The 22,048-nt window shown below is 41.9% G+C and overlaps 1 protein-coding gene across 6 annotated transcripts in view; it reads right to left on the bottom strand.

Moving 5' to 3' along the window:
- The window catches only part of RNF24 (ring finger protein 24), a 71,792-nt gene that overhangs the window by 26,248 nt on the left and 23,496 nt on the right, over window positions 1-22,048 (bottom strand). For 4 of the 6 annotated variants that reach the window (XM_073342943.1, XM_073342946.1, XM_073342947.1 and 1 more), the window contains exon 2: window positions 4,810-4,959. In XM_073342943.1, coding sequence (XP_073199044.1) covers window positions 4,810-4,952 — 143 coding nt within the window. In that variant the 5' untranslated portion in view covers window positions 4,953-4,959. Of the gene's footprint in view, window positions 1-4,809; window positions 4,960-10,909; window positions 11,556-22,048 lie in introns of those variants that run through there. The other 2 variants (XM_073342944.1, XM_073342942.1) reach the window with 2 other exon arrangements.

The raw sequence follows: 22,048 nt of genomic DNA, 5'->3' as shown, positions 1-22,048 counted from the left end.
AACTAGCATTTACTTTAAATTAGCATAAACACCCCTTTAAAATATTTAAAGGAACACACTGGTGTTAGTAACCCTCCGAGTTTGGGTTTTATGGACTGAATGCAATACATTTGGTGTCACATTAATTAATTTCCCCAAAGTTAAAGCAGATAAAAAAAATCAGCAACTGTCTTTGCAAAATTTCTTTTCCTTGTTAAAAGGCTGAACATAAGAATGGCCAGACTGGGTCAGACCAAGGTCCATCTAGCCCAGTATCCTGTCTGCCGACAGTGGCCAGTGCCAGGTGCCCCAGAGGAAATTAACAGAACAGGTAATCATCAAGTGATCCATCCCTTGTTGCCCATTCCCAGCTTCTGGCAAACGGAGGCTAGGAACAACATTCCTGCCCATCCTGACTAATAGCCATTGATGGACCCATCCTCCATGAATTTATCTAGTTCTTTTTTGAACCCTGTTATAGTCTATAGTCTTAAGGTAGAATGCACCTAAACGGCAACATGATAGGCAGCATTACTTTAAAAGAGTGGAATTAAATGTTCCACATCTGCATGCCTTTTAAGAGTAGAAGAACATTTAATTTTATTTCAGCCCTTCTTGCAAGCCTTCTTGCCCTCTTTTTCAGGACAGATTTCATATATAACCCAATATACTTCTGTGTAAAGCCAATCTGATTGTGGAGGGGAAAACTCTTGGCTCCCACGGAGTGTATTATGGAGCTTCAGAAGGTAGGAATACAGTCGACTCCTGAAACTATGGGCAGGTCTACACTAAAAGCGCTACATCGGCGCAGCTGCACCGCTGTAGTGTGTCTAGTGAAGACACTCTATACTAACAGGAGAGCGCTCTCCGTTGGCATAATTACTCTACCTCCGTGAGAGATGGAAGTGATGTCAGAGGGAGAGTGTCTCCTGCTGACACAGCACTGGTTTGGACAGGGCTTAGGTTGCTGTCATTTGCATCACTCAGGGCGATGTCTTTTTCACACCCCTGCGCGACATAAGTTAGATGGACTTTAGGGCAGGTCTACACTACCACTTTTGTAAAAAGCAGCTCACTTGGCAGTTTCTCCAAACAGCAGTACCGTTTTTTTAATCCAGGCAGCCATTGGCCTAGCTGTAAATACACCAGGAATCAGGTCTTACCAACGTTTGTTTTCCAGTACCTTCAGTCTGACACATTAGTGCATCAAGTTACCTAGGGGGTGCTCTTTTATCGGCTTTATTTGCAACTCCTAAAACCAAATGCTTGGAAGCAGCACGATGGTGTAGTAAGGAATGGAATATGGGAAACATGTACCAAATAACTTCATGTCACAAGCTCCATCTGTTAGTTGCAAAAAGCACTTTTTTCAGCGACCAGCATTGCTACAAGTAAAAAGTTAGATAACGGGATACTTTGCGTTAGCACCTGAACAAAACCCTGTTTTGGCTTCACAGACTGCATTAAAATCAAGCCCTCGTGCATCATGCAAGACCTAAATGATCTGGTCCAGTCAGTATCATGGTGTGGTCTAGTCAATACTGCATCTGTTACTGTTTATTCATATTTATTTTATCCTACTCCAAATGCAGTTTTGTATTAAAATCGTAACTTCATTGCAGAAGTTGCCAGGGGAAAGCAGAAGGTTTAGTCAGGTAGGTAGCGTATTACTGGGGATTTTGGCACACAAAAAAGGTGCGGGAGGAGCGTTTATTTTTGAAAAACAAGAGGTAGTTCAAGCTTTTGGAACTGTGAAAAAGATGCATCTTTTCTTACCCCTTTTGGAGCAGGGGCAGATGGGGCTAATTTTTTTAAGGTGTTTGTATGGAACAGGGAGAGTTTGAATTCCTCATTCTCTATCCACGCAAATCATGACAGCAACTAATTCCCTCATTGCATCCAATCCTACTGCCACTGCATCCAATAAAGACATCCGAGTACATTTGCCTATTTCTACTAAGCTGGTCAGCAATGGAATAGTTACTAATGCTGACATGTAAAGAATTACACCTCAGAGTCAAAACTCTACTGGTATGAAGGGACAGTGCCCACTTCTCTCTGGAGCTACTGCTTCAGAGACTCTGCAGATTCAGGCAGATGTCTCTATAGTCAGCTCATATTTTGAAGGCTATCTTTACAAACATGACAGGTGGAGATCTAATTTTATTTCAGAAATTCAAGCTGAAGTTCTGGAGCACAATTATGCAGTAAATTCAAAGGAGGACAATTATGTGGCAATTTACATGGCTGCAAATCAAATCATATACGAGGCCCTGACTAATGTAAGTTGTTCCCATACAAAAGGTTTCTCAGGTTCATGCTTATCCTGCAAACAACAAATGGAATTGCTGATTATGACTATAAAAGAGAGGGAGGCTTTTTACAGATTCATGGAGTTTAAGGTCAGAAGGGACCAACAGATCAGCCTGTCTGTTTCATTCGGTTATTGCTGTACTGAGCCCAGTAACTTGTGTGTGGCTGAAGCATCTCTTCCAGAAAGGCCTCCAGTCTTGATTTGAAGACATCAAGAGATGGAGAATGCACCACTTCCCTTGGTAATTTATTCCAATGATTCATCACCCTCTCTGTTAAATGCAAATTAGAAGTTAGGCACAACTTTTGTCTAGCTTCAGTTTGCAGCCATTGGCTCTTGTTAGGCCTTTCTCTGCCAGATTAAAGAGCCCTTTAGTACCTAGTATTTCCTCCCTGTGAAGGTCCTTACACACTGTAATCAAGTCACGTCTCAATCTTCATTTTGATAAGCTAAACAGATTGAACACTAAGTCTCTCACTGTAAGGCATGTTCTCCAGCTCTCAAAATCTCTTTCGTCGCTGTTTTCTGCACCCTCTCCAATTTGTCTAGATTTTTTTTTTTTAAAAGTACAAACACCAAAACCAGATGCAGTATTCCAGCACTGGTCTAACCAGTGCCGTCTACCAAAGTATAGTCACCTCCCTACTCCCATTCCCCTGTTTATACATCCAGGGACTGCATTAGCCTTTTTGCCACAACATAGCACTGGGAGCTCATGTTGAGTTGCTTGTCAACCATGACCCCCCCTAGATCCTTTTCAGAGTCACTACTTTCCAGGATACAGTCCTCCATTCTGTAGACGGGGCCTGCATTCCTCGTTCCTAGATGTATAACTTTGCATTTGGATGTATTAAAATTTGTTGGCTTGGTAAACTGGGCCCATTCAATCAGGATTACTCTGTATGACTGACCCGTCCTCACTATTATTTATCACTCTGTCCATCTTTGAGTCATCCAAAAGTTTTAGCCGGCTTTGCTTTGCTTCGGGCAACAGTTATTGAGCTGCAAATATGTGAACATTACTGAGTGCTTGTACTCTGCTTTTATGATCTAAGGGATATCTACGCTACTGAAACTGCTGGTTTTGACTTTTAGGTATTAAACACAGCAGCCCCATTGCCCCCATGCCAGCAGCTATCCAGCCAGTGTAAACAGGGTCAATGGGTCCAGTGTTCACAGTAGCAGAAAGTGCTTCACTCCTGTTGGAACAAGGCATCCAGCAATGGGTGTAGAATCCTGCTGATCTCGTCTACATTAGTGAAACGACCATTTTCAATACCAGCTTGGGAGAGAGCGTAAAGGGCAGCCTGCTGTCTGACGCTGGGCAAGAGACAGGCTCCAAAGAGGAGGAGTGTGTGCATAAATGTAAAATGTTAACGAGACGTTAACGAGAAAGATAATATGCAGAACAGCTGTGTGTATGTAGGTTTTCAGTAGGAATTTTGCAAGGTATCTAAGATGTGCGTGGGGTGAAGTGCAACTGCTGCCAATAAATTGAAATCTTCACAAAGAGATCCTTTGTTCCTGACCACTGAGGAGAGGCAGACACAGCCTTGAATCATGCAGACTGCAGCGTGCTGACTTTTCAGAATAGACTTTTTTCTCTCCCCTCTATTGTAGGTTAGTATTTATTTATTTGGCTATGTTTCCATTCTCCCATTCCATCTGGGAGAAATAGTTTTGCCTCACAATTAAATATTCAAACTTCCCAAAACCAGAATGACCTTTACGGACCACATTCATCACTGTTCAGATTAACAAGTCAACCCTGCATCATTAATCTCTAAACTGAGCTGTTGAATGAGCAATTTGTGTACAAAAGCAAATGGGGCAGGTATCAAACATTTCTTAAGCACACAGTACATGAGTTATTAATTAAAGGGAGAGATGCATCAAAATATAAGCAGCAAGCAGAAAACACTGATGCCAAGAAATCATGCTTTTCATGCACGTTTAAATTACAAAAAAATCCACTTTAAAAGCAGTACATTATAATTGCTTTCCTTTAGACTCAGCTCTAGAAATGTGCCTGGATCCAATTAGGTACTTATTATATGTGCTCTGGATGGATTTAATATATATGAATGTGTGGGTCTAATACTAAGCCACTGAGCAAATTATTCTACTTAAAAATGGAGAATTAAAATAATTTCATAGATGATATCCAGTGGTAAAGACCAGACAACACTGTTTGCAGTACCAGATGGGAAGACAGCACTATCCAAATCTATTCAAGTAATACCTGTAAAGTAAATCAACAATGGATTCATTAAATCTAACGTCTTGCTGCGCCTATGGAAAATTTTACCATTTAGGTGGGGGAAAAAACAGTGTTTTGTTTTCTTTGAACACTACTTAAAAGGGTTCAATCCTAGAAAAGGTAGAGTGCCTCCAGCAAGGTGCTTAATAGTACTCTCCATGCCTGAATGAACCACGGGAAATGTTTGGCACATCACATGACTGGGACCAAATAGATTTCAGTTGGCTTCAGAAAATAGTAATGGTAGTTTATTTACCTGATCAAGTAGCAACAGAAGAGTAAACTAAGGATGAAGACGAATATGGCAGTGCCAAAAACCACAATGTATATATTGAGAGGCAGGTTCTGAAACCCAATGTTCGGCATCCTGAAACTGTAATGCTGGAAATCTGAGCTCATGGATGGGCTGTGAGGAAACAGAAATAAAACAGAAGGCTTTTAGGTGCAGTCAGAAGAGACCAAGAATCAAAATCGTGTTAATTTTTAAAGTGATGAATGACAGCTTGAACATTTTAGAAGGAGAGAAATAAAGACGACCATCCCATTTCCTGGCAAGTATGTCTCCCATGCCCCTGAGGAAGCATTCCAGCAGTACCAACAACATTTGATTGTTCCCTGTGACATAAGAGAGGGGAAAGGAAGAGAAATGCTATGTTGGCTAGTTCACGCTCCCACAAGTTTCTTCTTCGTGAGCTAAGGTCCTGGTTTAGCAATCCCAAGACCAGTCCAGCATTATTGCAGAGCAGATGGACAATAAACCATAGACAGAACTTTTTCTCCTCCTTATGTGATCTTATCCAGTTATTTCCCTTCAGATAAACACATGCAAGTGCTTTAAAAAAAATGCCACAAAGAGTTACCACAGATGTACATTTACATAGTACATGTTATTGTGGCCAGTGACCATCAATACCTGAAACCTGAACAACCAAGAAAGGAATGTTTAAAGGGCTGAAGGGCTTTGAATTAAGAGGATTTTATTTTTTTAACAATTGTTGAGACCAATTCCTCATCTAGTGGAAATTCCCCTCTGAAAACGTCAAACATGCAAATAATTGACTGCTATCCAAACCTGTTCAAATCAACACTGAGCTGATCCTTGTCTTGGCTCAAGCAAAGCTAGCATTCCTACTTGAATATGGCGTTTCCCTTTTATTTTAGGTGTGGTTTCCTATGCTGCAGTTAGTGTAAGCCTGCATGGGGGCAGAGAAGAATGCAAGGAGATTTCCACTAACATATGGCACAGCCACAGGAAAATTACAGGTTTCAGCGTAGCAGCCGTGTTAGTCTGTATTCACAAAAAGAAAAGGAGGACTTGTGGCACCTTAGAGACTAACCAATTTATTTGAGCATAAGCTTTCCTGAGCATCCGATGAAGTGAGCTGTAGCTCATGAAAGCTTATGCTCAAATAAATTGGTTAGTCTCTAAGGTGCCACAAGTCCTCCTTTTCTTTTTAGGAAAATTACAAGTGCCATAAAACTGGATTTTACAACTTTCACACGGGTCAGCTAATGTCTACCCATGTGAGGCAGACTGGCTCAAAGACAGGTTGTAGGGTGTACGCCTCTGTCTAAACCTTCATTGATTCTCCCTGATCATTCAGGGGGCTTACTAAAGTGCCAAATCATCTTTGAATAGGTGAAGCTGATTTGGATAGGGCAACACAGGAGGAGTATGGAAGGAGAAGGCGGCAGTCAGCTCAGCTGTCAATTTACCAAGATTCAAGCATGAGACCAAAATCAAGTCCCAACAGAGGGACCAAATTACATTGTATAAACTCATTATTGCAAGCAGCTGCTTAACATATGATCTCTCCCATGATTTCAGCTTCATGTTTCATTATATGGGATGCCAATATTTTACAGTAAGCATAACAGACAGTATACTGAATGCAGGTAAATCTAGATATAAAATGAATAAAATACCTTATAATCAGGTAAAATAGATTAATTAATGTCTGTACATAGTCATTTAAGTTACAGTGCTACTAATTAGAGTTTATACAGCAATGTTTGGAAAAGGCTTTGAAATCCTTGGAAACAAGTGCATATTTATTATTGTAACTTACTATAGCTTGTAAACAGCCCTCTTGCAAAAAGATCATGCAAATATTAATTTATCCCAGCCTTCCAAATGAACGTACATCAGATCAGGCAAAAAATTTACCTGCCCAACTCTACTTAAGAATTAAAAAGAAGATGTTTACCTGTTCAAATGATTTGCCCAAGGCGAGCGAGCGTGCAGTTTGCAAGGCTGAATTACCCGCTGTTAGCGTGAAGCTTAATGAAAAATTATCCCTATTTTACGAAAAAAAGAACGAGGAGTACTTGTGGTACCTTAGAGACTAAAATGTGTTTGGGCATAAGCTTTCATGGGCTAAAACCCCTTCATCAGATGCATGCAGTGGAAAATATAGTAGGAAGATATATATACACAGAGAACATGAAAAAATGGGTGTTGCCAGACCAACTATGATGAGACTAATCAATTAAGGTGGGCTATTATCAGAAGGAGAAGAAAAGTTTTGTAGTGATAATCAGGATGGCCCATTTCCAGCAGCTGACAAGAAGATGAGTAACAGTAGGGGGAAAATTAACAGGGGGAAATAGTTTTTACTTTGTGTAATGAACCATCCACTCCCAGTCTTTATTCAAGTCTAAATTAATGGTGTCCAGTTTGCAAATTAATTCCAATTTTGCAGTTTCTCGTTGGAGTCTGTTTTTGAATTTTTTTTGTTGGAGGATCGCAACTTTTAGGTCTGTAATCAAGTGACCAAGGTGGTTGAAGTGTTCTCCGACTGGTTTTTGAATGTTATAATTCTTGATGTCTGATTTGTTTCCATTTATTCTTTTACATAGAGACTGTCCGGTTTGGCCAATGTACATGGCAGAGGGGCATTGCTTGCACATGATGGCATATATTACATTGGTAGATGTGCAGGTGAATCAGCCTCTGATGGTGTGGCTGATTTGATTAGGTCCTATGATGGTGCCCCTTGAATCGATATGTGGCCAGAATTGGCAATGGGCTTTGTTGCAAGGATAGCTTCCTGGGTTAGTGTTTTTGTTGAGTGGTTGCTGGTGAGTATTTGCTTCAGGTTGGGGGGGCTGTCTGTAAGCAAGGACTACTTTACAGATGAAGAAACTGAAGTACAAAGGCAAATGAGTTTTCAAAAGGAGGCTCTATTCAGTCCTATTTGTGCATGTTCAAACATTTTTGTGTGCACTCGTAAGTGCTATTGTTTGTGCACCATTGATGCTACATATAAATCCAAGAGTTACTTGCACTTGCATTTGTGTTTTATTTCCACATCCAAAGTTGCATCTGTGCTGTTGCATCAGCACAGTCTAAAACCTCCGGAGCCATTTTCTGGGGTGTGGCGGAAGTCAATTCCCCTCGGCTTGGAATAGCTTCCTCCCTTTGCATATTGACGTAATATAGTCAGACTTCTTTAAGGGATTTGACTTGGTACCACATGACATTCTGATTAAAGAACTTGAATGATTTAAATTAACACGCCACACAAAATGGATTAAAAATTGGCTGATAGGTCTCAATGTAACTATAAACTGAGAATTGTCATTGAGTGGATCTGTTTCTAGTGGGGTCCTGCAGTGATTGGGTCTTGGCCCTACGCTATTTAGCATCTGGAAAAAAAACCACAATCATCACTGATAAAGTTTGCAGATGACAAAAATTGGGGGAGTGGTAAATAATGAAGATGACAGGTCACTGATTTAGAGAGTGATCTGGAATACTTGGTAAACTAGGCATAAGAAAACAATATGCGTTTTAATACAGCTACATGTAAACGTATACATCTAGAAAAAAACAACATAGGCCACACTTACAGGATGAGGGACTATCCTGGGAAGCAGTGACTCTGAAAAAGATTTGGATGTGGAGGTGGATAATCAGATGAACATGAGCTCCCAGTATAACGCTGTGGCCAAAAGAGCTAATGCAATCCTGGAATGCATAAACGGGAATCTCGAGTAGGAAGAGAGGTTAGTTTATCTCTGTATCTGCCACTGGTGTGATCATTGCTGGAATATGGTGTCCAGTTCTGGTGCCCACTATTCAAGAAGGATGTTGATACACTGAAGAGGGTTCAGAGAAGAACCACAAGAATGATTAATGGATTACAAAACTTGCCTTATAGTGATAAACTCAAGGACTCAATCTATTTAACTTAAAGAGAAGGTTAGGATTAACTTGATTACAGTCTAAGACTTTGTCTAACTAGCACTTTTGTCAGTAAAATTTTTGTCAATCAGCGGTGTGAACCCCCCCCACCGACATACATTTCAGCAGGGTGGACAGCACTATGTTGGTGGGAGATGCTCTCCCGCCGACACGGCTACCACCGCTCGTTGGCATAGAGCAGCAACACAAGAGACCGTACAGTGGTGCAGCGGGATAGCTGTGCCACTGTAAGGTCTGTAGCATAGACATAGCCTAAGTATCTTCCTGCTGAACAAATATTTAATAATGGGTTCTTCAATCTGGCAGAGAAAGGTATAACCTGATCCAATGGCAGGAAGTTGAAGATATTCATACTGGAAATAAGGTGTAAATTTTTAACAGTGAGAGTAATTAACCATTGGAACAATTTACCAAGAGTCATGGTGGATTCTCCATTGCTGGCAATTTTTAAATAAAGATTGGATTTATTCCATAAGCTCTGCTCTAGGAATTGTTTTGGGGCAATTCTCTGGCCCGTGTTATGCAGGAGGTCAGACTGGATGATCACAATGGTCCCATCTGGTCCTAGAATTGCTGAATGAATCTATGAATATGCCCTTTCCTTTTTCAAACCCACTTCTTCCGTTAAACCATCCTCTGCTGATCTCGTTGTGGTTTCTTTCATTCCTCCTTGCATGTGAGCCACTGTTACCTGCATGGCATTTACAGGATTTATACTACCCACTTTCAGAGCAAGGAACCAGGGCCTTCTTACCTGTTCTGAAAGCACTGTGTACTCTTATGCTCCTCTATAAACAGTAATAAGGTAGATGGCTGTGCATGTATTATACAACGTATAAGCTTAGTTTTCATGGGAAATGAAAAACCCACCAAAAGAATTAGCGCACAGAAGGCTACCCTTCGTGTATGTTGCTTGCCCTCACCCCTGTAAGAGCTGTGGAACGAGATCATTTATATTGATTTTTTACTCAAACCTGCATAACAGTTCTTCCAACATGTGCTAGCATCAGTCATATTTGGGATTTGCATCACCTTCAAACTTGGCTCTGGTTTATTTTCACTAATACCCCACTGAGTAACAAAGGTGTCTCTGTAACTTTAAAATTACCTTTCATGCTGTAATACTGCTGTGTTCTCTCTCACTGGCTTCAGTTCCATAAGATAGCAGTTAAGTGTTTTCATAGTAATTTCTTGCAACTTCTAAGCTTGATTAAAATCCTTAAAGACCAGAATATGTACCAAAAGAGCCTCTGAGCCAAAGCAGAAATGCTCCAATAACTTCTGAGTCTAGAAGCTTGTATACACCCTTAAAGCCACTTCTCGGGTACTGCTTATAACACAACTGTCTGAGGCCTTGTGTTTCAAATGGGATTAGCTATCTTGTGACAACTATGTTGATTTAAGAAAAAAACCCAAACCCAAACTTATTTTCCTTGTCTAGACAGAGTTAATACAGTTTGGTCTTGCAGTAGGAGTTTGGGGTTTTTTCATGTGTCCCTTAACTGGGCTACTGCAGCCTTGTTTAGTCAAAGGCTGTACTATGGATCAAGGATTCTGTTAAAACACAATTTGGTCACGTTTACATTGCAAGGGGGAACCATGTTGTAACCATTTTAGGGTGTGTGTTGTAACTGGATCCCCAAGATAGCTATAGTGTATATGGGATCTAAGGCAAAAGAAAGGAAATGTCTAGTTAAAGTCAAAGTCAACATGCCAACCTGACCCTCCCTTTGTGGTATAACAACAAGGACAAACAAAACAGCCGCACACAGATTGTTTGGAACTCCGTACAACACCTTAACACAACTAGATAAGGATAGTGTTACAGTTTTCCTCCTTTTGTCAAATTAAGCAGGCTCTTAATGCTAATTGCTAGTTTTCAGCGTGAAAAGCTATCACAACAAAGTGGGTAAGGCAGCTTCCCCCTCCTCCCGAAGAAAGGAGTTTGGGAAGGATGTATCTCCTCCTGTTTTATTACAGGTACACTTTAAACAGTATTGCAAAAGCAGCAGGGTTAAACAAACAGTTATGTAAACCAAAAGCTTTCCATAGGCTGATCTTGCCACATCTTTCTACTTCGTTTTTCTATTGAACACCATTTATAAGTATTACTTCCTTCACCCATCATATGCTACACATCACTTCTTACTTTTATCCAGTGACTTGGCTGCGTTTTACCTCTCATTCTGAAACAAAAGCATTGGGAGCAATTCTTCATCCTCCGACTAGTGCTTCGAATTTTGTTGTGTTCAGACATTATGTTATCCAGTATATATGCCATGGTCTTTTATATTTATGACCTTTGGTATCAGATTAACTATAAAAACTCAGTTAAAGCAACATTCTTCAGAGCAGGAAGTGAAAAGGCAGTTTATTAACCACTAAAGAAAAAAAGAGATGGGCAGTCTTAAATATCTGATCCTGACAGACATCACTTTCCTTCCTCTTACAGTTTGTATGGCAACTTCCACCTTCTCTGTACGTGTATATATATCTTCTTACTATATGTTCCATTCTATGCATCCGATGAAGTGGGCTGTAGCCCACGAAAGCTTATGCTCTAATAAATTTGTTAGTCTTTAAGGTGCCACAAGTACTCCTTTTCCTTTTGATCCACTCAGTCATTCCTTCCTTACATGAGGTAACCCTAACCAACCAATACCTGAAAAAAGTGTAAGTGGGTCTAAGCTGACGATTAAACCCGCCCTAAAACTATCCTAATTAAACCAAATGAAATTCAATCAGATAATAGGCCTTATATAGCCTTTACTCAAGTCATCAGTTCCACTTAAAACAATGAACTGCCTTGAGGCATACTGATGGAAGTGGAAGTAAACTTGCCTGGGTGCTGACCATGCTGTGCATGTTCTATGAACAGGCTTCACAGGATTCGAAGTAAATCGTTAGTTGCCAGTAAACATTGATTTCACCGGACACAATGAATCGACGAAAAAAATATCTATTGGTAATAGTCTGCAAGCAAAGACTCCCCTGCACCTTGTGTCTGCAGGGATCTGGTGTCACCTGCTGCAAAGGGAGTCCCCTGCGGCACCACTGTGAAACCAAACATTTATTTAAAAATAAGTAAACAAATAAATAAATAAAAACCAGAAAAAAGGTTTTAAAAAACCTGATATAACTGGTGAATTTACACAAAACAAAACTGGAATTCTGCCAAGCCTATCTATAAGTAAAGAAAGGACTTCAAACTCTAGGACTGTCAGTCCAGCACTTTTCACAGCATAAAATTCTTTCAGCAATACAATACATTTAACTCTTGCCACATTGGGGTCAACCTGGCAAGTTAATTTTTTTCTTCTATTCCATAACTTAACATAAAGACATGGGAAATAAAAGTGTCAAGTAAAAACCATTAAAGGTTAGACTGAAAATATTCTGCATGAGATTTGGGAAACAAATAGCTTTAAGGGACTTTGTATAAACTGACAGATTTTTAGAAGTTGGGCTCTTCTTTTAACTTGTATTTTAGTCTACTTCACAGATCTATGAAGCAGCAACCGAAAAGAAAGAAGATTTTCTTTGTTTTTTTTTAAATTTTGATGAAGTGTTTTTTTGCTTCTGTCCCTATTTGGAAGTGCTTTGCTTAATGTAAAGAACTCCTTTCCCTACCCCAGGCACCTTCCTTCCAGACACATCAGATCCTTCACTATTCATATTTCGATGGGAAGCCAACGGAGAAGGTGGTCAGTCACCCAGAGATAAACTGTAAAATAAGCAGAGATTTGTCAAAAAGGTTTTCTATTCTAGGGTAATCAAATAAATGTGGTAGGAAGGGGTAAGAGTGCCTTGATGTACCCTCTTATCCATAATAAGGGCAGAAGATCAGGGCCTAGGAAAAAGCAAGTGTAATGACGAAGGATTTGAGATAGCATAGCATGCATTCAACATGCTCTAGATGATCTTGCATCGTTTGTTGCTCCTTGTATGCCAGAGCAAGTGACAACCTTGCATGTGTACAAGAAATAGGGCGGTTTTGAGGAAAGGAGCTGAGGTGGGAGCAACAGTGAAATACAGAAGGGGTTGGGGATGTCTCTCATTAGGGAGGGAAAATGGCACTGAGAGGATAGTACAGGAATTATACTCAAGGAGAAAAGGAGATTTTGCACCAGTGCCCATGGGTAAGAAACCAGAATGGGGTAGAATCTGCTCCCCCAGATCATGGTAGGGCACCAACTGAACTCAATGAAAAACAGCCAGGGCAACTATGCCACTGGTATTTGAGCATGTGTGTGGGGGTATGGGGAAGGCAACTAAAAACTCAGCTTCAGACAGATTTGAAAAATCAATTGGCCAGTGTGAGAATTTGGGATGGAATTCTGTTCAAAGCTGAATTTCCGTACGGCTCTAATTGCCACTGCCTCCAGCAGAACCCTGTGACCTTGCAGCGTGTGAAGTTTCTGGGAGGGGGGGATTAGACGGTTGTGTGCCCGGGGGCTTATCTACATTTGAAATGCTACCGTGGCATCGCTGTACTGATGTAGCGCTTCAGTGTAATACTACCTGTGCTGATAGGAGGGGTGCTTTCGTCGGCATAGGTAGTCCTCCTCGAGAGGTGGTCGCTAGGTCGAAGAATTCTGTCTACACCAGGGCTATGGTGGGCTTACCTACACTGCTCAGGGGTGTGGATTTTTGTTAAGATAACAATCTTCTAGCGTAGACCAGTGTGTGTGTGTGTGTGTGTGTGTGTGAACGTGTATGTGTGAGTGGGACAGAGATGTCAACAATCCCAGACACGAAAGGAATAAGCAAGTTGAAGGAAGATTAAAAATAAGCACTTTGCTATAGGAGAAAAGAGACTGAATATCTTGAATCGTAACAGACCCTGAAAGAGGAAAAGTACAGTATACTCCCATGAAAAGTCCCAAGAGATTGCTTGGAGGAAAGTTCTAGTAGGTCCACAAGAAATGTTACAAATAAAATAGCTTAACTAGAAGAATATGGACAGAAAACAAACTCTTACAGGATGAGGAAGGGACATCAGAGGGTAGCAAAAAGGTGACATACGGACTGGAAAATAGAAAAGGAGTACTTGTGGCACCTTAGAGACTAACCAATTTATTTGAGCATAAGTTTTTGTGAGCTACAGCTCACTTCATCGGATGCATGCAGTGGAAAATACAGTGGGGAGATTTATATACGCAGAGAACATGAAACAATGGGTGTTACCATACACACTGTAAGGAGAGTGATCACTTAAGATGAGCTAATACCAGCAGGAGAGCGGGTGGGGGGGGGACGAGGGGGGAGAAAACCTTTTGTAGTGATAATCAAGGTGGGCCATTTCCAGCAGTTGACAAGAACGTCTGAGGAACAGTGTGGGGGGGGGGGAGGAGGAAGGAAATAAACATGGGGAAATAGTTTTACTTTGTGTAATGACCCAACCACTCCCAGTCTCTATTCAAGCCTAAGTTAATTGTATCCAGTTTGCAAATTAATTCCAATTCAGCAGTCTTTCGTTGCAGTCTGTTTTTGAAGTTTTTTTGTTGAAGAATTGTCACTGTTAGGTCTCTAATTGAGTGTCCAGAGAGATTGAAGTGTTCTCCGACTGGTTTTTGAATGTTATAATTCTTGACGTCTGATTTGTGTCCATTTATTCTTTTACGTAGAGACTGTCCAGTCTGACCAATGTACATGGCAGAGGGGCATTGCTGGCACATGATGGCATATATCACATTGGTAGATGTGCAGGTGAACAAGCCTCTGATAGTGTGGCTGATGTGATTAGGCCCTATGGTGGTGTCCCCTGAATAGATATGTGGACACAGTTGGCAACGGGCTTTGTTGCAAGGATAGGTTCCTGGGTTAGTGGTTCTGTTGTGTGGTTGCTGGTGAGTATTTGCTTCAGGTTGGGGGGCTGTCTGTAGGCAAGGACTGGCCTGTCTCCCAAGATCTGTGAGAGTGATGGGTCGTCCTTCAGGATAGGTTGTAGATCCTTGATGATGTGCTGGAGAGGTTTTAGTTGGGGGCTGAAGGTGACGGCTAGTGGCGTTCTGTTATTTTCTTTGTTGGGCCTGTCCTGTAGTAGGTGACTTCTGGGTACTCTTCTGGCTCTGTCAATCTGTTTCTTCACTTCCGCAGGTGGGTATTGTAGTTGTAAGAACTCTTGATAGAGATCTTGTAGGTGTTTGTCTCTGTCTGAGGGGTTGGAGCAAATGCGGTTGTATCGTAGAGCTTGGCTGTAGACGATGGATCGTGTGGTGTGGTCTGGGTGAAAGTTGGAGGCATGTAGGTAGGAATAGCGGTCAGTAGGTTTCCGGCACAGGGTGGTGTTTATGTGACCATCGCTTATTAGCACCATAGTGTCCAGGAAGTGCTCAGGACTGGAAAATGTTTGTTTCTTTAAAAAACAATTAGAAGAAGCCCTAGTACTAGTAGCTTCCAGAGGCCCTAATAAAGATCAGGGTCCCATTGTGCTTGGCTCTGTACTAACACATTATAAGGAACAGCTTACAGTTTGTGGCCCTGATCCTGCCATCAGATTTGCATGCATGGCCCTTTACACTGGAACATTTTAAAACACTAGATCCACACTGAATAGGGAATTAAAATCCTCCATGTAAATTGCCAGTTCACACATTTCAGCTGAGATAATTTGAATTAAAACCAGGGGATTAATGCACTAAAACAGAAAGCCTCTAGTTCAGAACTAACTTCTTCTCTCCTCTTTTATTACACAATTCAATGAGTCAGACATGTCAAGGTTTAGCTCTGGGACATAAGCCTATTTCTTTGTCACTTACAAAAGCAATTATATTAAAGTATGAGTTAATGGAAGATTAAAGGTTAAAAATGTAAAAAGCCCAGGAGTCAGGAAATGAAGTTACAGGACTCACAGCTACAGGACGCACAGGAACATGCATTTGCCAGCTTTGCTCACATATACTTTTGATTGCAAACTGGACTATTAAAGATGGACGTAAATATACAAAATGGCCAAGTTCATATCTACAATAATGCCACTATAGTCAATGAAATCACATGAGCCATGAATTTGGCCACTATGTGTAATGCCATCAAGGTAACACTAGTATGAAAACTCAACATTTTCATTTCCTAATTTTAACACATGAATTCCAACTGTATGTTGTTCACTTGGTTTATATTTATTAAACAGGAAAGAAACTGCTTGACTTAATGCCATTACACAAATAGCTCATGTAAGCTCTCTGGATCATACTGGACTTTAGTGAATGGGTTGGGTGAGGAGAGAGCTCATGCCTTCACTGTCAGTGGATGGAGACAGTTCTCAGCATAAGTGGGTTAAAAGGGTAGCAATGCATCAGTTTGTATTGTGACAGTTCTATCTTAGCAATGGGAAAAGACAGAAATAGAATATTTTTAAACAGAAGCTTAGCATTTGTGGTAAACTGGAATGCAACTGTCCCTCTCCATCATTCCCAAGCGATTTTATTCTGTTCTCGGCGTTAAGACAGAGATTTGGGAGAGGATTTATAAGTGCATGTGTGCAACATTCACCATCTCCTTGTTCACATTGTCCCTCCATGTCTCCTGGTTAGGTTGGTCAGAGAACCTGCATTTTTCCTAGCACCCCAACAACCTAATGAAATGGGTGTGGCTTCAATAGACTGATACAACTTAACACATTCCCAGGAAGCATGCTCAGAAATGTTTTCACTGATTCATAGATTTTAAGGTCAGAAGGGATGTCACAGCCCCTTGTAAGGGTTCCCCTGAGGGTCACGCCACAGGCTGCTAATTTGGGCCCACATGCTGGGCTCATGCACTCAAACTTCCTGAGTCTGAGGAAAGCCCAGGCACTGCCTCCAGCTTTGGGTCTCTAGGCACACTCTTGGGGTGCAGATCCTCCTAGAACCCCTTCCTGAGAGCTGAGATCCATATCCCCACCTGGGACTAGTGCCAGCTCCCCCTCAACTCCCCAGTGGCTAAAGCCCACTCTTTCCCAGAACTCCAACATTGTGAGCAATATGACTTACAGTTTATCCCTTTAGGAAGGTGTGATAATTGAAGCAGTTAACACACAGGGGTTTGGAAGCTTTGCAAAGTCTAGGAGTACTTGTGGCACCTTAGAGACTAACCAATTTATTTGAGCAGAAGCTTTCGTGAGCTACAGCTTACTTCATCGGATGCAAAGTCTATCACTCTTCTCTCTGCTGCTAAAATGTCTGGTAAGATCCACCTCATCGGATGATCAGAGTCCTCCACCAGGTGATCTGTTGTTAAGTTACCTCCCTGGGGAGGTTCAGACTTGAGAAACTGGTTTGCCCTGGATAATAACCAACTTTGTCTCTGGAAATGGCCCACCTGATGATCACTTTAGATAAGCTATTACCAGCAGGACAGTGGGGTGGGAGGAGGTATTTTTTCATATTCTCTGTGTATAAATAAAGTCTGCTGCAGTTTCCACGGCATGCATCCGATGAAGTGAGCTGTAGCTCACGAAAGCTCATGCTCGAATAAATTGGTTAGTCTCTAAGGTGCCACAAGTACTCCTTTTCTTTTTGTCTCCCTTATGGCTTCTATGTGAATAGAGGACCATCAAGGTTTAATGATCCTCCATTGTATCACCTTGGAATTTCACTGGAACATGGAGGTAGAAAGACAGAGAAGGCAGGCAAGCTCCATATTCAAAATGGAGCCTGCAGTCTGATACATATATGCATAGCCTCTCCCCAATAACAAACAGAATTCATAGCTGTACTTAGTCTCTAAGGTGCCACTAGTACTCCTTTTCTATAAGCTGTACTTAGATTCCCCAAACCATCAACAAGAGATCATTAGAACAAACTATTTATAACAGTTCCCTCCCCCTCCACTGAAACTTAGTAAAAGACTTCGGTCTTGTCTGTATTCAAAGTTGCATCAATTTAACTAGAGGTATGATTTGAAGCTAGTTTAAGCTACAGAGGAGCAAAACCCTGTAAGTCAGGTTTAAAATGAATTCAGAGACCCTGGGGGTTTTTCACCTTCCTCTGCAGCATGGGGAACAGGTCACTTGCTGGTTTGAACTAGAGTAAATGGTGGATTCCCTGTAACTTTAAGTCTTTAAATCAAGATTTGAGGACTTTCCATATCTCAGCCAGAGGTTGTGGGCTGATCATAGAAGCGGGTCGGTGAGGTTCTGTGGCCTGTGATGTGCAGGAGGTCAGACTAGATCAGGGGTGGGCAAACTTTTTGGCCCGAGGGCTACATGCGGGTGGGGAAATTGTACGCAGGGCTATGAATGTAGGGCTGGGGCAAGGGGCTGGGATGTGGGATGGGGTGAGGTGTGCAGGAAGGGGCTCAGGGCAAGCGGCTGGGGTGCAGGAAGGGGCTCAGGGCAGGGTGCTGATGTGCAGGAGGGGTGCGGCAGTGGGCTCAAGGCAGGGGGTTGGGGTGTGGGGTGCAGGACGGGTTTGGGGTGCAGGCTCCAGCCCAGTGCCGCTTACCTCAAGCGGCTCTGGGGTGGCAGAGGCGCGCAGCGGGGCTAAGGCAGGCTCCCTGCCTATCGTGGCCCCACACCGCATCCGGAAGTGGACAGCATGTCCGGCAGTGGCTCCTGGGGGTGGGGTGGAGTAGGTGCTCCGCTGCATGCTGCCCTCACCTGCGGGTACCACCCCCGAAGCTCCCATTGGCTGCTGTTCCCCATTCCCAGCCAATGGGAACTGCGGGGGGCAATGCCTGCAGGCGAGAGCAGAGCACAGAGCTCTCTGCCCACCCACCCAGGGACTGCAGGGACGTGGTGCTGGCCACATCTGGGAGCGGTGCGAGGCCAGGGCAGGCAGGAAGCCTGCCTTAGCCCCGCTGCGCCACAGGGCTGGCAATCCCGCAGGCTGGATTGAAAGCCCTGACAGGCCGGATCCGGCCCACAGTTTGCCCTTCCCTGGACTAGATGGTCATGATGGCCCCTTCTGACCTTAAAGTCTATAAGCCCTCACAGGCTTTCGTACCGATTTAACGAAAAACAGTTAACTCAAATTTAAACCGGTGGCAACTTGAATATAGACAAAGCCTTATTCAAATACCCAGAGGTATGCATTTAGCCATGAGATATGATTATTTTATTCATCTGATATATACATACAATAATCAAAATCCTCACCAGGTGCACACATCTAAACTGAATTCCACGTGATCTTTTGGGCACAGTAGAAAACAGCAGCAAAAAAACCCCCTAAAAACTATTTTTAAAGCTGACCACCTCACCCACCAAAACAGCTCAATGGAATTTTCTCTAACTTCTCCTCTGTAGTAAAGCCAAGCCTGGGCCACTTCAACCCAAGGGGAACATTTTGGAGCAAATTATGAGCACACGCAAAGGGGAGGTTACTTGTGTGAAAAGTTAAGGTGAGAGTCTTCAATCACAAAAGCTATAATAAAAAATTACTCTGCAATTGCTACATACTTCTTTGGGGAAAAGGCTCTTTGCCAGCAAATGCTAAACCAAGGGCCAAGAATGCACTCTGTGTTTCATTTAAAGAAGTAGGGGAAAGTTAGCAGGATCTGTTCCAGTTGCGAATAATGTCTAAGTAATTAAAAAAAACAAAAAAACTAAACACTAGAGCAAAGGGAAAAGGAGTGGAGAAAAAACCATGATACTTGTTTCCATTTTCATATTCTGTAGTTTTATAATAGGCTCTGGAAACACAGCCTAAAAAAAAAGGACAACATGTTTCCACAATATATACATATACACATACACATTTGCTATGAGATCCTGATTAACTGGCTGTCTGGGATGTATCTAATATCTGCTCAGAGTCCAGCCAAGATGTTAAACTAACGTAATGTACTGCACCAACATGCTCTCATTAATCAATGCTAAAACCCTATCCTGTTCCCTCCCAAATGAATTTGAGACTAGCTCCTTTCAAGAATATGTTTTATTAAAAGCAATCTACAATAATAATGAATATATAGAAAACCACACAGGTTACAAAAAGTGACGGATTTTGCAAGCATCTGGATATCACGTCATTCAAGAGCAAGACAATATTAGTAGCTAGTGCATACTGTTATGGAAATTCCCTTAATTACAATATTGTCCATGAAAATAACTTTCTTTCTTTGGCTATTATTTATCCCCAGCCAGTCTGATACGCATGGGAATTTGTGCAAAGCAGTAACATGAACTATGACTGGCTAAGAGCACATGTCCAGGTCATGCTATTTCAGTACCAACTAGCTATCTGGAATCAGGTTTGCATCTCTTGTAGTTACCAGCTCTGTCTTTCTGATGACATGAATTATACATAAATCCGATACTTTAATCGGATTCACAGAAACAAGGAAGTTCAGAATAAAATGTATGACAATGGCCGAAACAAGAATATTAATAATCTTAATAAAATACTTGAGTGGTGTTATATTTTATATAGTACCAATATATTATAGAATTTATAGTGTTAAAAACACCATAAGATGGTACAAACTTATCCGAGACAATGTTAAACATTTGTAAATTCATGAATATGGAATACTGCTTTAGTGACACAACTTTTGATTGGCAAACTGATAAAGACCTATATTTCCCTCCACGTGTTTGTTTTATCCACACAGATTTGGGGCAGGCAACTCTCCGTTATATGTTTGTACGGTGTCTGCCAAAATGATGCCCTGGCTTCTAGGTGCTACTGTAATGCAAATGAATTATAATAGTCATCATGCCATAATGGTACCAAAGTTACCTCTCCAGAAACAGGAGAGATTAGAATAAGTGTACTGCTTTACTGTGATTTATTATATCTTGATAAGCTTTAACTTCCTAAGTTATATTAATTCATTCACAACTTGGTCAGCAATATAATCTGAAATTTTAATTAATAAAATTAAATTTATAAGGCTCATGGAGCTACTACTAATATTTTTGCTAAGCAACCTAAAGTTCAATGAGTTTGAGAAACATGGTATAATTAATTAAAATTACTTAACTAGTGTGTGTTTGTTCTTACAAAAAGCTGAAACTCCATCTGTAACCCTATTATTTCTTGGCATTGTGGCGACTCAGAACTGCTCCTGGTCTTATACACACACAAAGTGCACTGCAGTACACAGAGGAAGTATAATATAAGGAAACAGGTAAGGGCATAGGACCAAGTTAAGATAAGGGATATGAGTAATTTCCATGCAAGTTGCACCTACTTATGCCAAGTTGGCATTTGGCCCAGCGTGTACACAACTGGAGGTTGAGACGCTGATCTGGTGTTGAAATGGTGATTCAGGAGGTAGCACTCCGCCCTCAGTCACTAGTATATAAAGCCTACGCCATGAGGTTGCTATGCTGATGGATGTCCCATGTTTCAGATGAGACATAAAACCAAAGTCTAGTGACCACCAGTGGTCACTAAAGATCCTATGGATCTTTTGGCAAGAATATGGATGTTAGAAAGGAAGCATGATGGAGCAGCTGCAATGGTGAAATGGAAACAAGTATCCCCCGTGTCCTGGTCAAATTCCAAACCTACATAAAATCCCCTTCCACTTTCAATTGCTTATGACATTCTTCAATTTCTCGCCTAGCCATTAAGCAGGGCTGCTGTGTGCTCTTAAGGACTTCCCACATGCCACCCTAGAATGGTCGTATATCCCTTACCTACTCCCTAAGAAAGTTGCAAAGCTTAATTCATGTTTTCAAAGCACAAATATTTGGATAGAAGACACTACAAAAATACAAACTTATTTAAAAGAACAGAGTAAACATGAAAGCACACTTTGTTCCAACACATCAAAGGCGTTTGTCCTCAGTAAAGACTAAGTCTATGACAAACCTGAACATTTTACAGTACAGCAATGTAAGTTACCTAAGAGTAGGAAATGAGCCCCTTCCCCCCAAAATCTTTTGCAAAGTGGAAAAAAATTTCCACATCCTGCTAACTCCTAACGGCCAAGTGGAATTTTACTCAACTAAAAAAAAAAATAATTTACCTTTGAAATGAAAAAACTTGCAGCCTTTTTCTTTCTGAGGCCCCCTACAACATACTACAAAACTTCAGGGCCCAGCTGTGGGGCCTCAGGGCTCCTGGCTTTAGCCACCGGGTGTGTGTGATGGGGGAGAGAGGGAGGGAGGGATGGCAGCTTGGGGTTCCAGGCACCGATGGGCTCAGGGCTCCCCATGGCTCCGCTCTCAGCTTCAGCCCCGTGGCTCTGCTCTCGGCTTCAGCCCCATAGGGGGCACCGGAGCTCAGGGCACCCGGCTTCAGCCCTGTGGCTCTCCTCCCAGTTTCATCCCTGTTGAGTTGCCAGGGCTCGAGGACCCGCAGACCCCTGAAGCCAGCTCGCAGACCTCCTGGGGGCCACGGACCCCTGGTTG

The sequence above is a fragment of the Lepidochelys kempii genome, chromosome 4 (assembly GCF_965140265.1).
Source record: "Lepidochelys kempii isolate rLepKem1 chromosome 4, rLepKem1.hap2, whole genome shotgun sequence".
NCBI lineage: Eukaryota > Metazoa > Chordata > Testudines > Cheloniidae > Lepidochelys > Lepidochelys kempii.
This window is presented reverse-complemented; position numbering and strand designations above follow the sequence as displayed.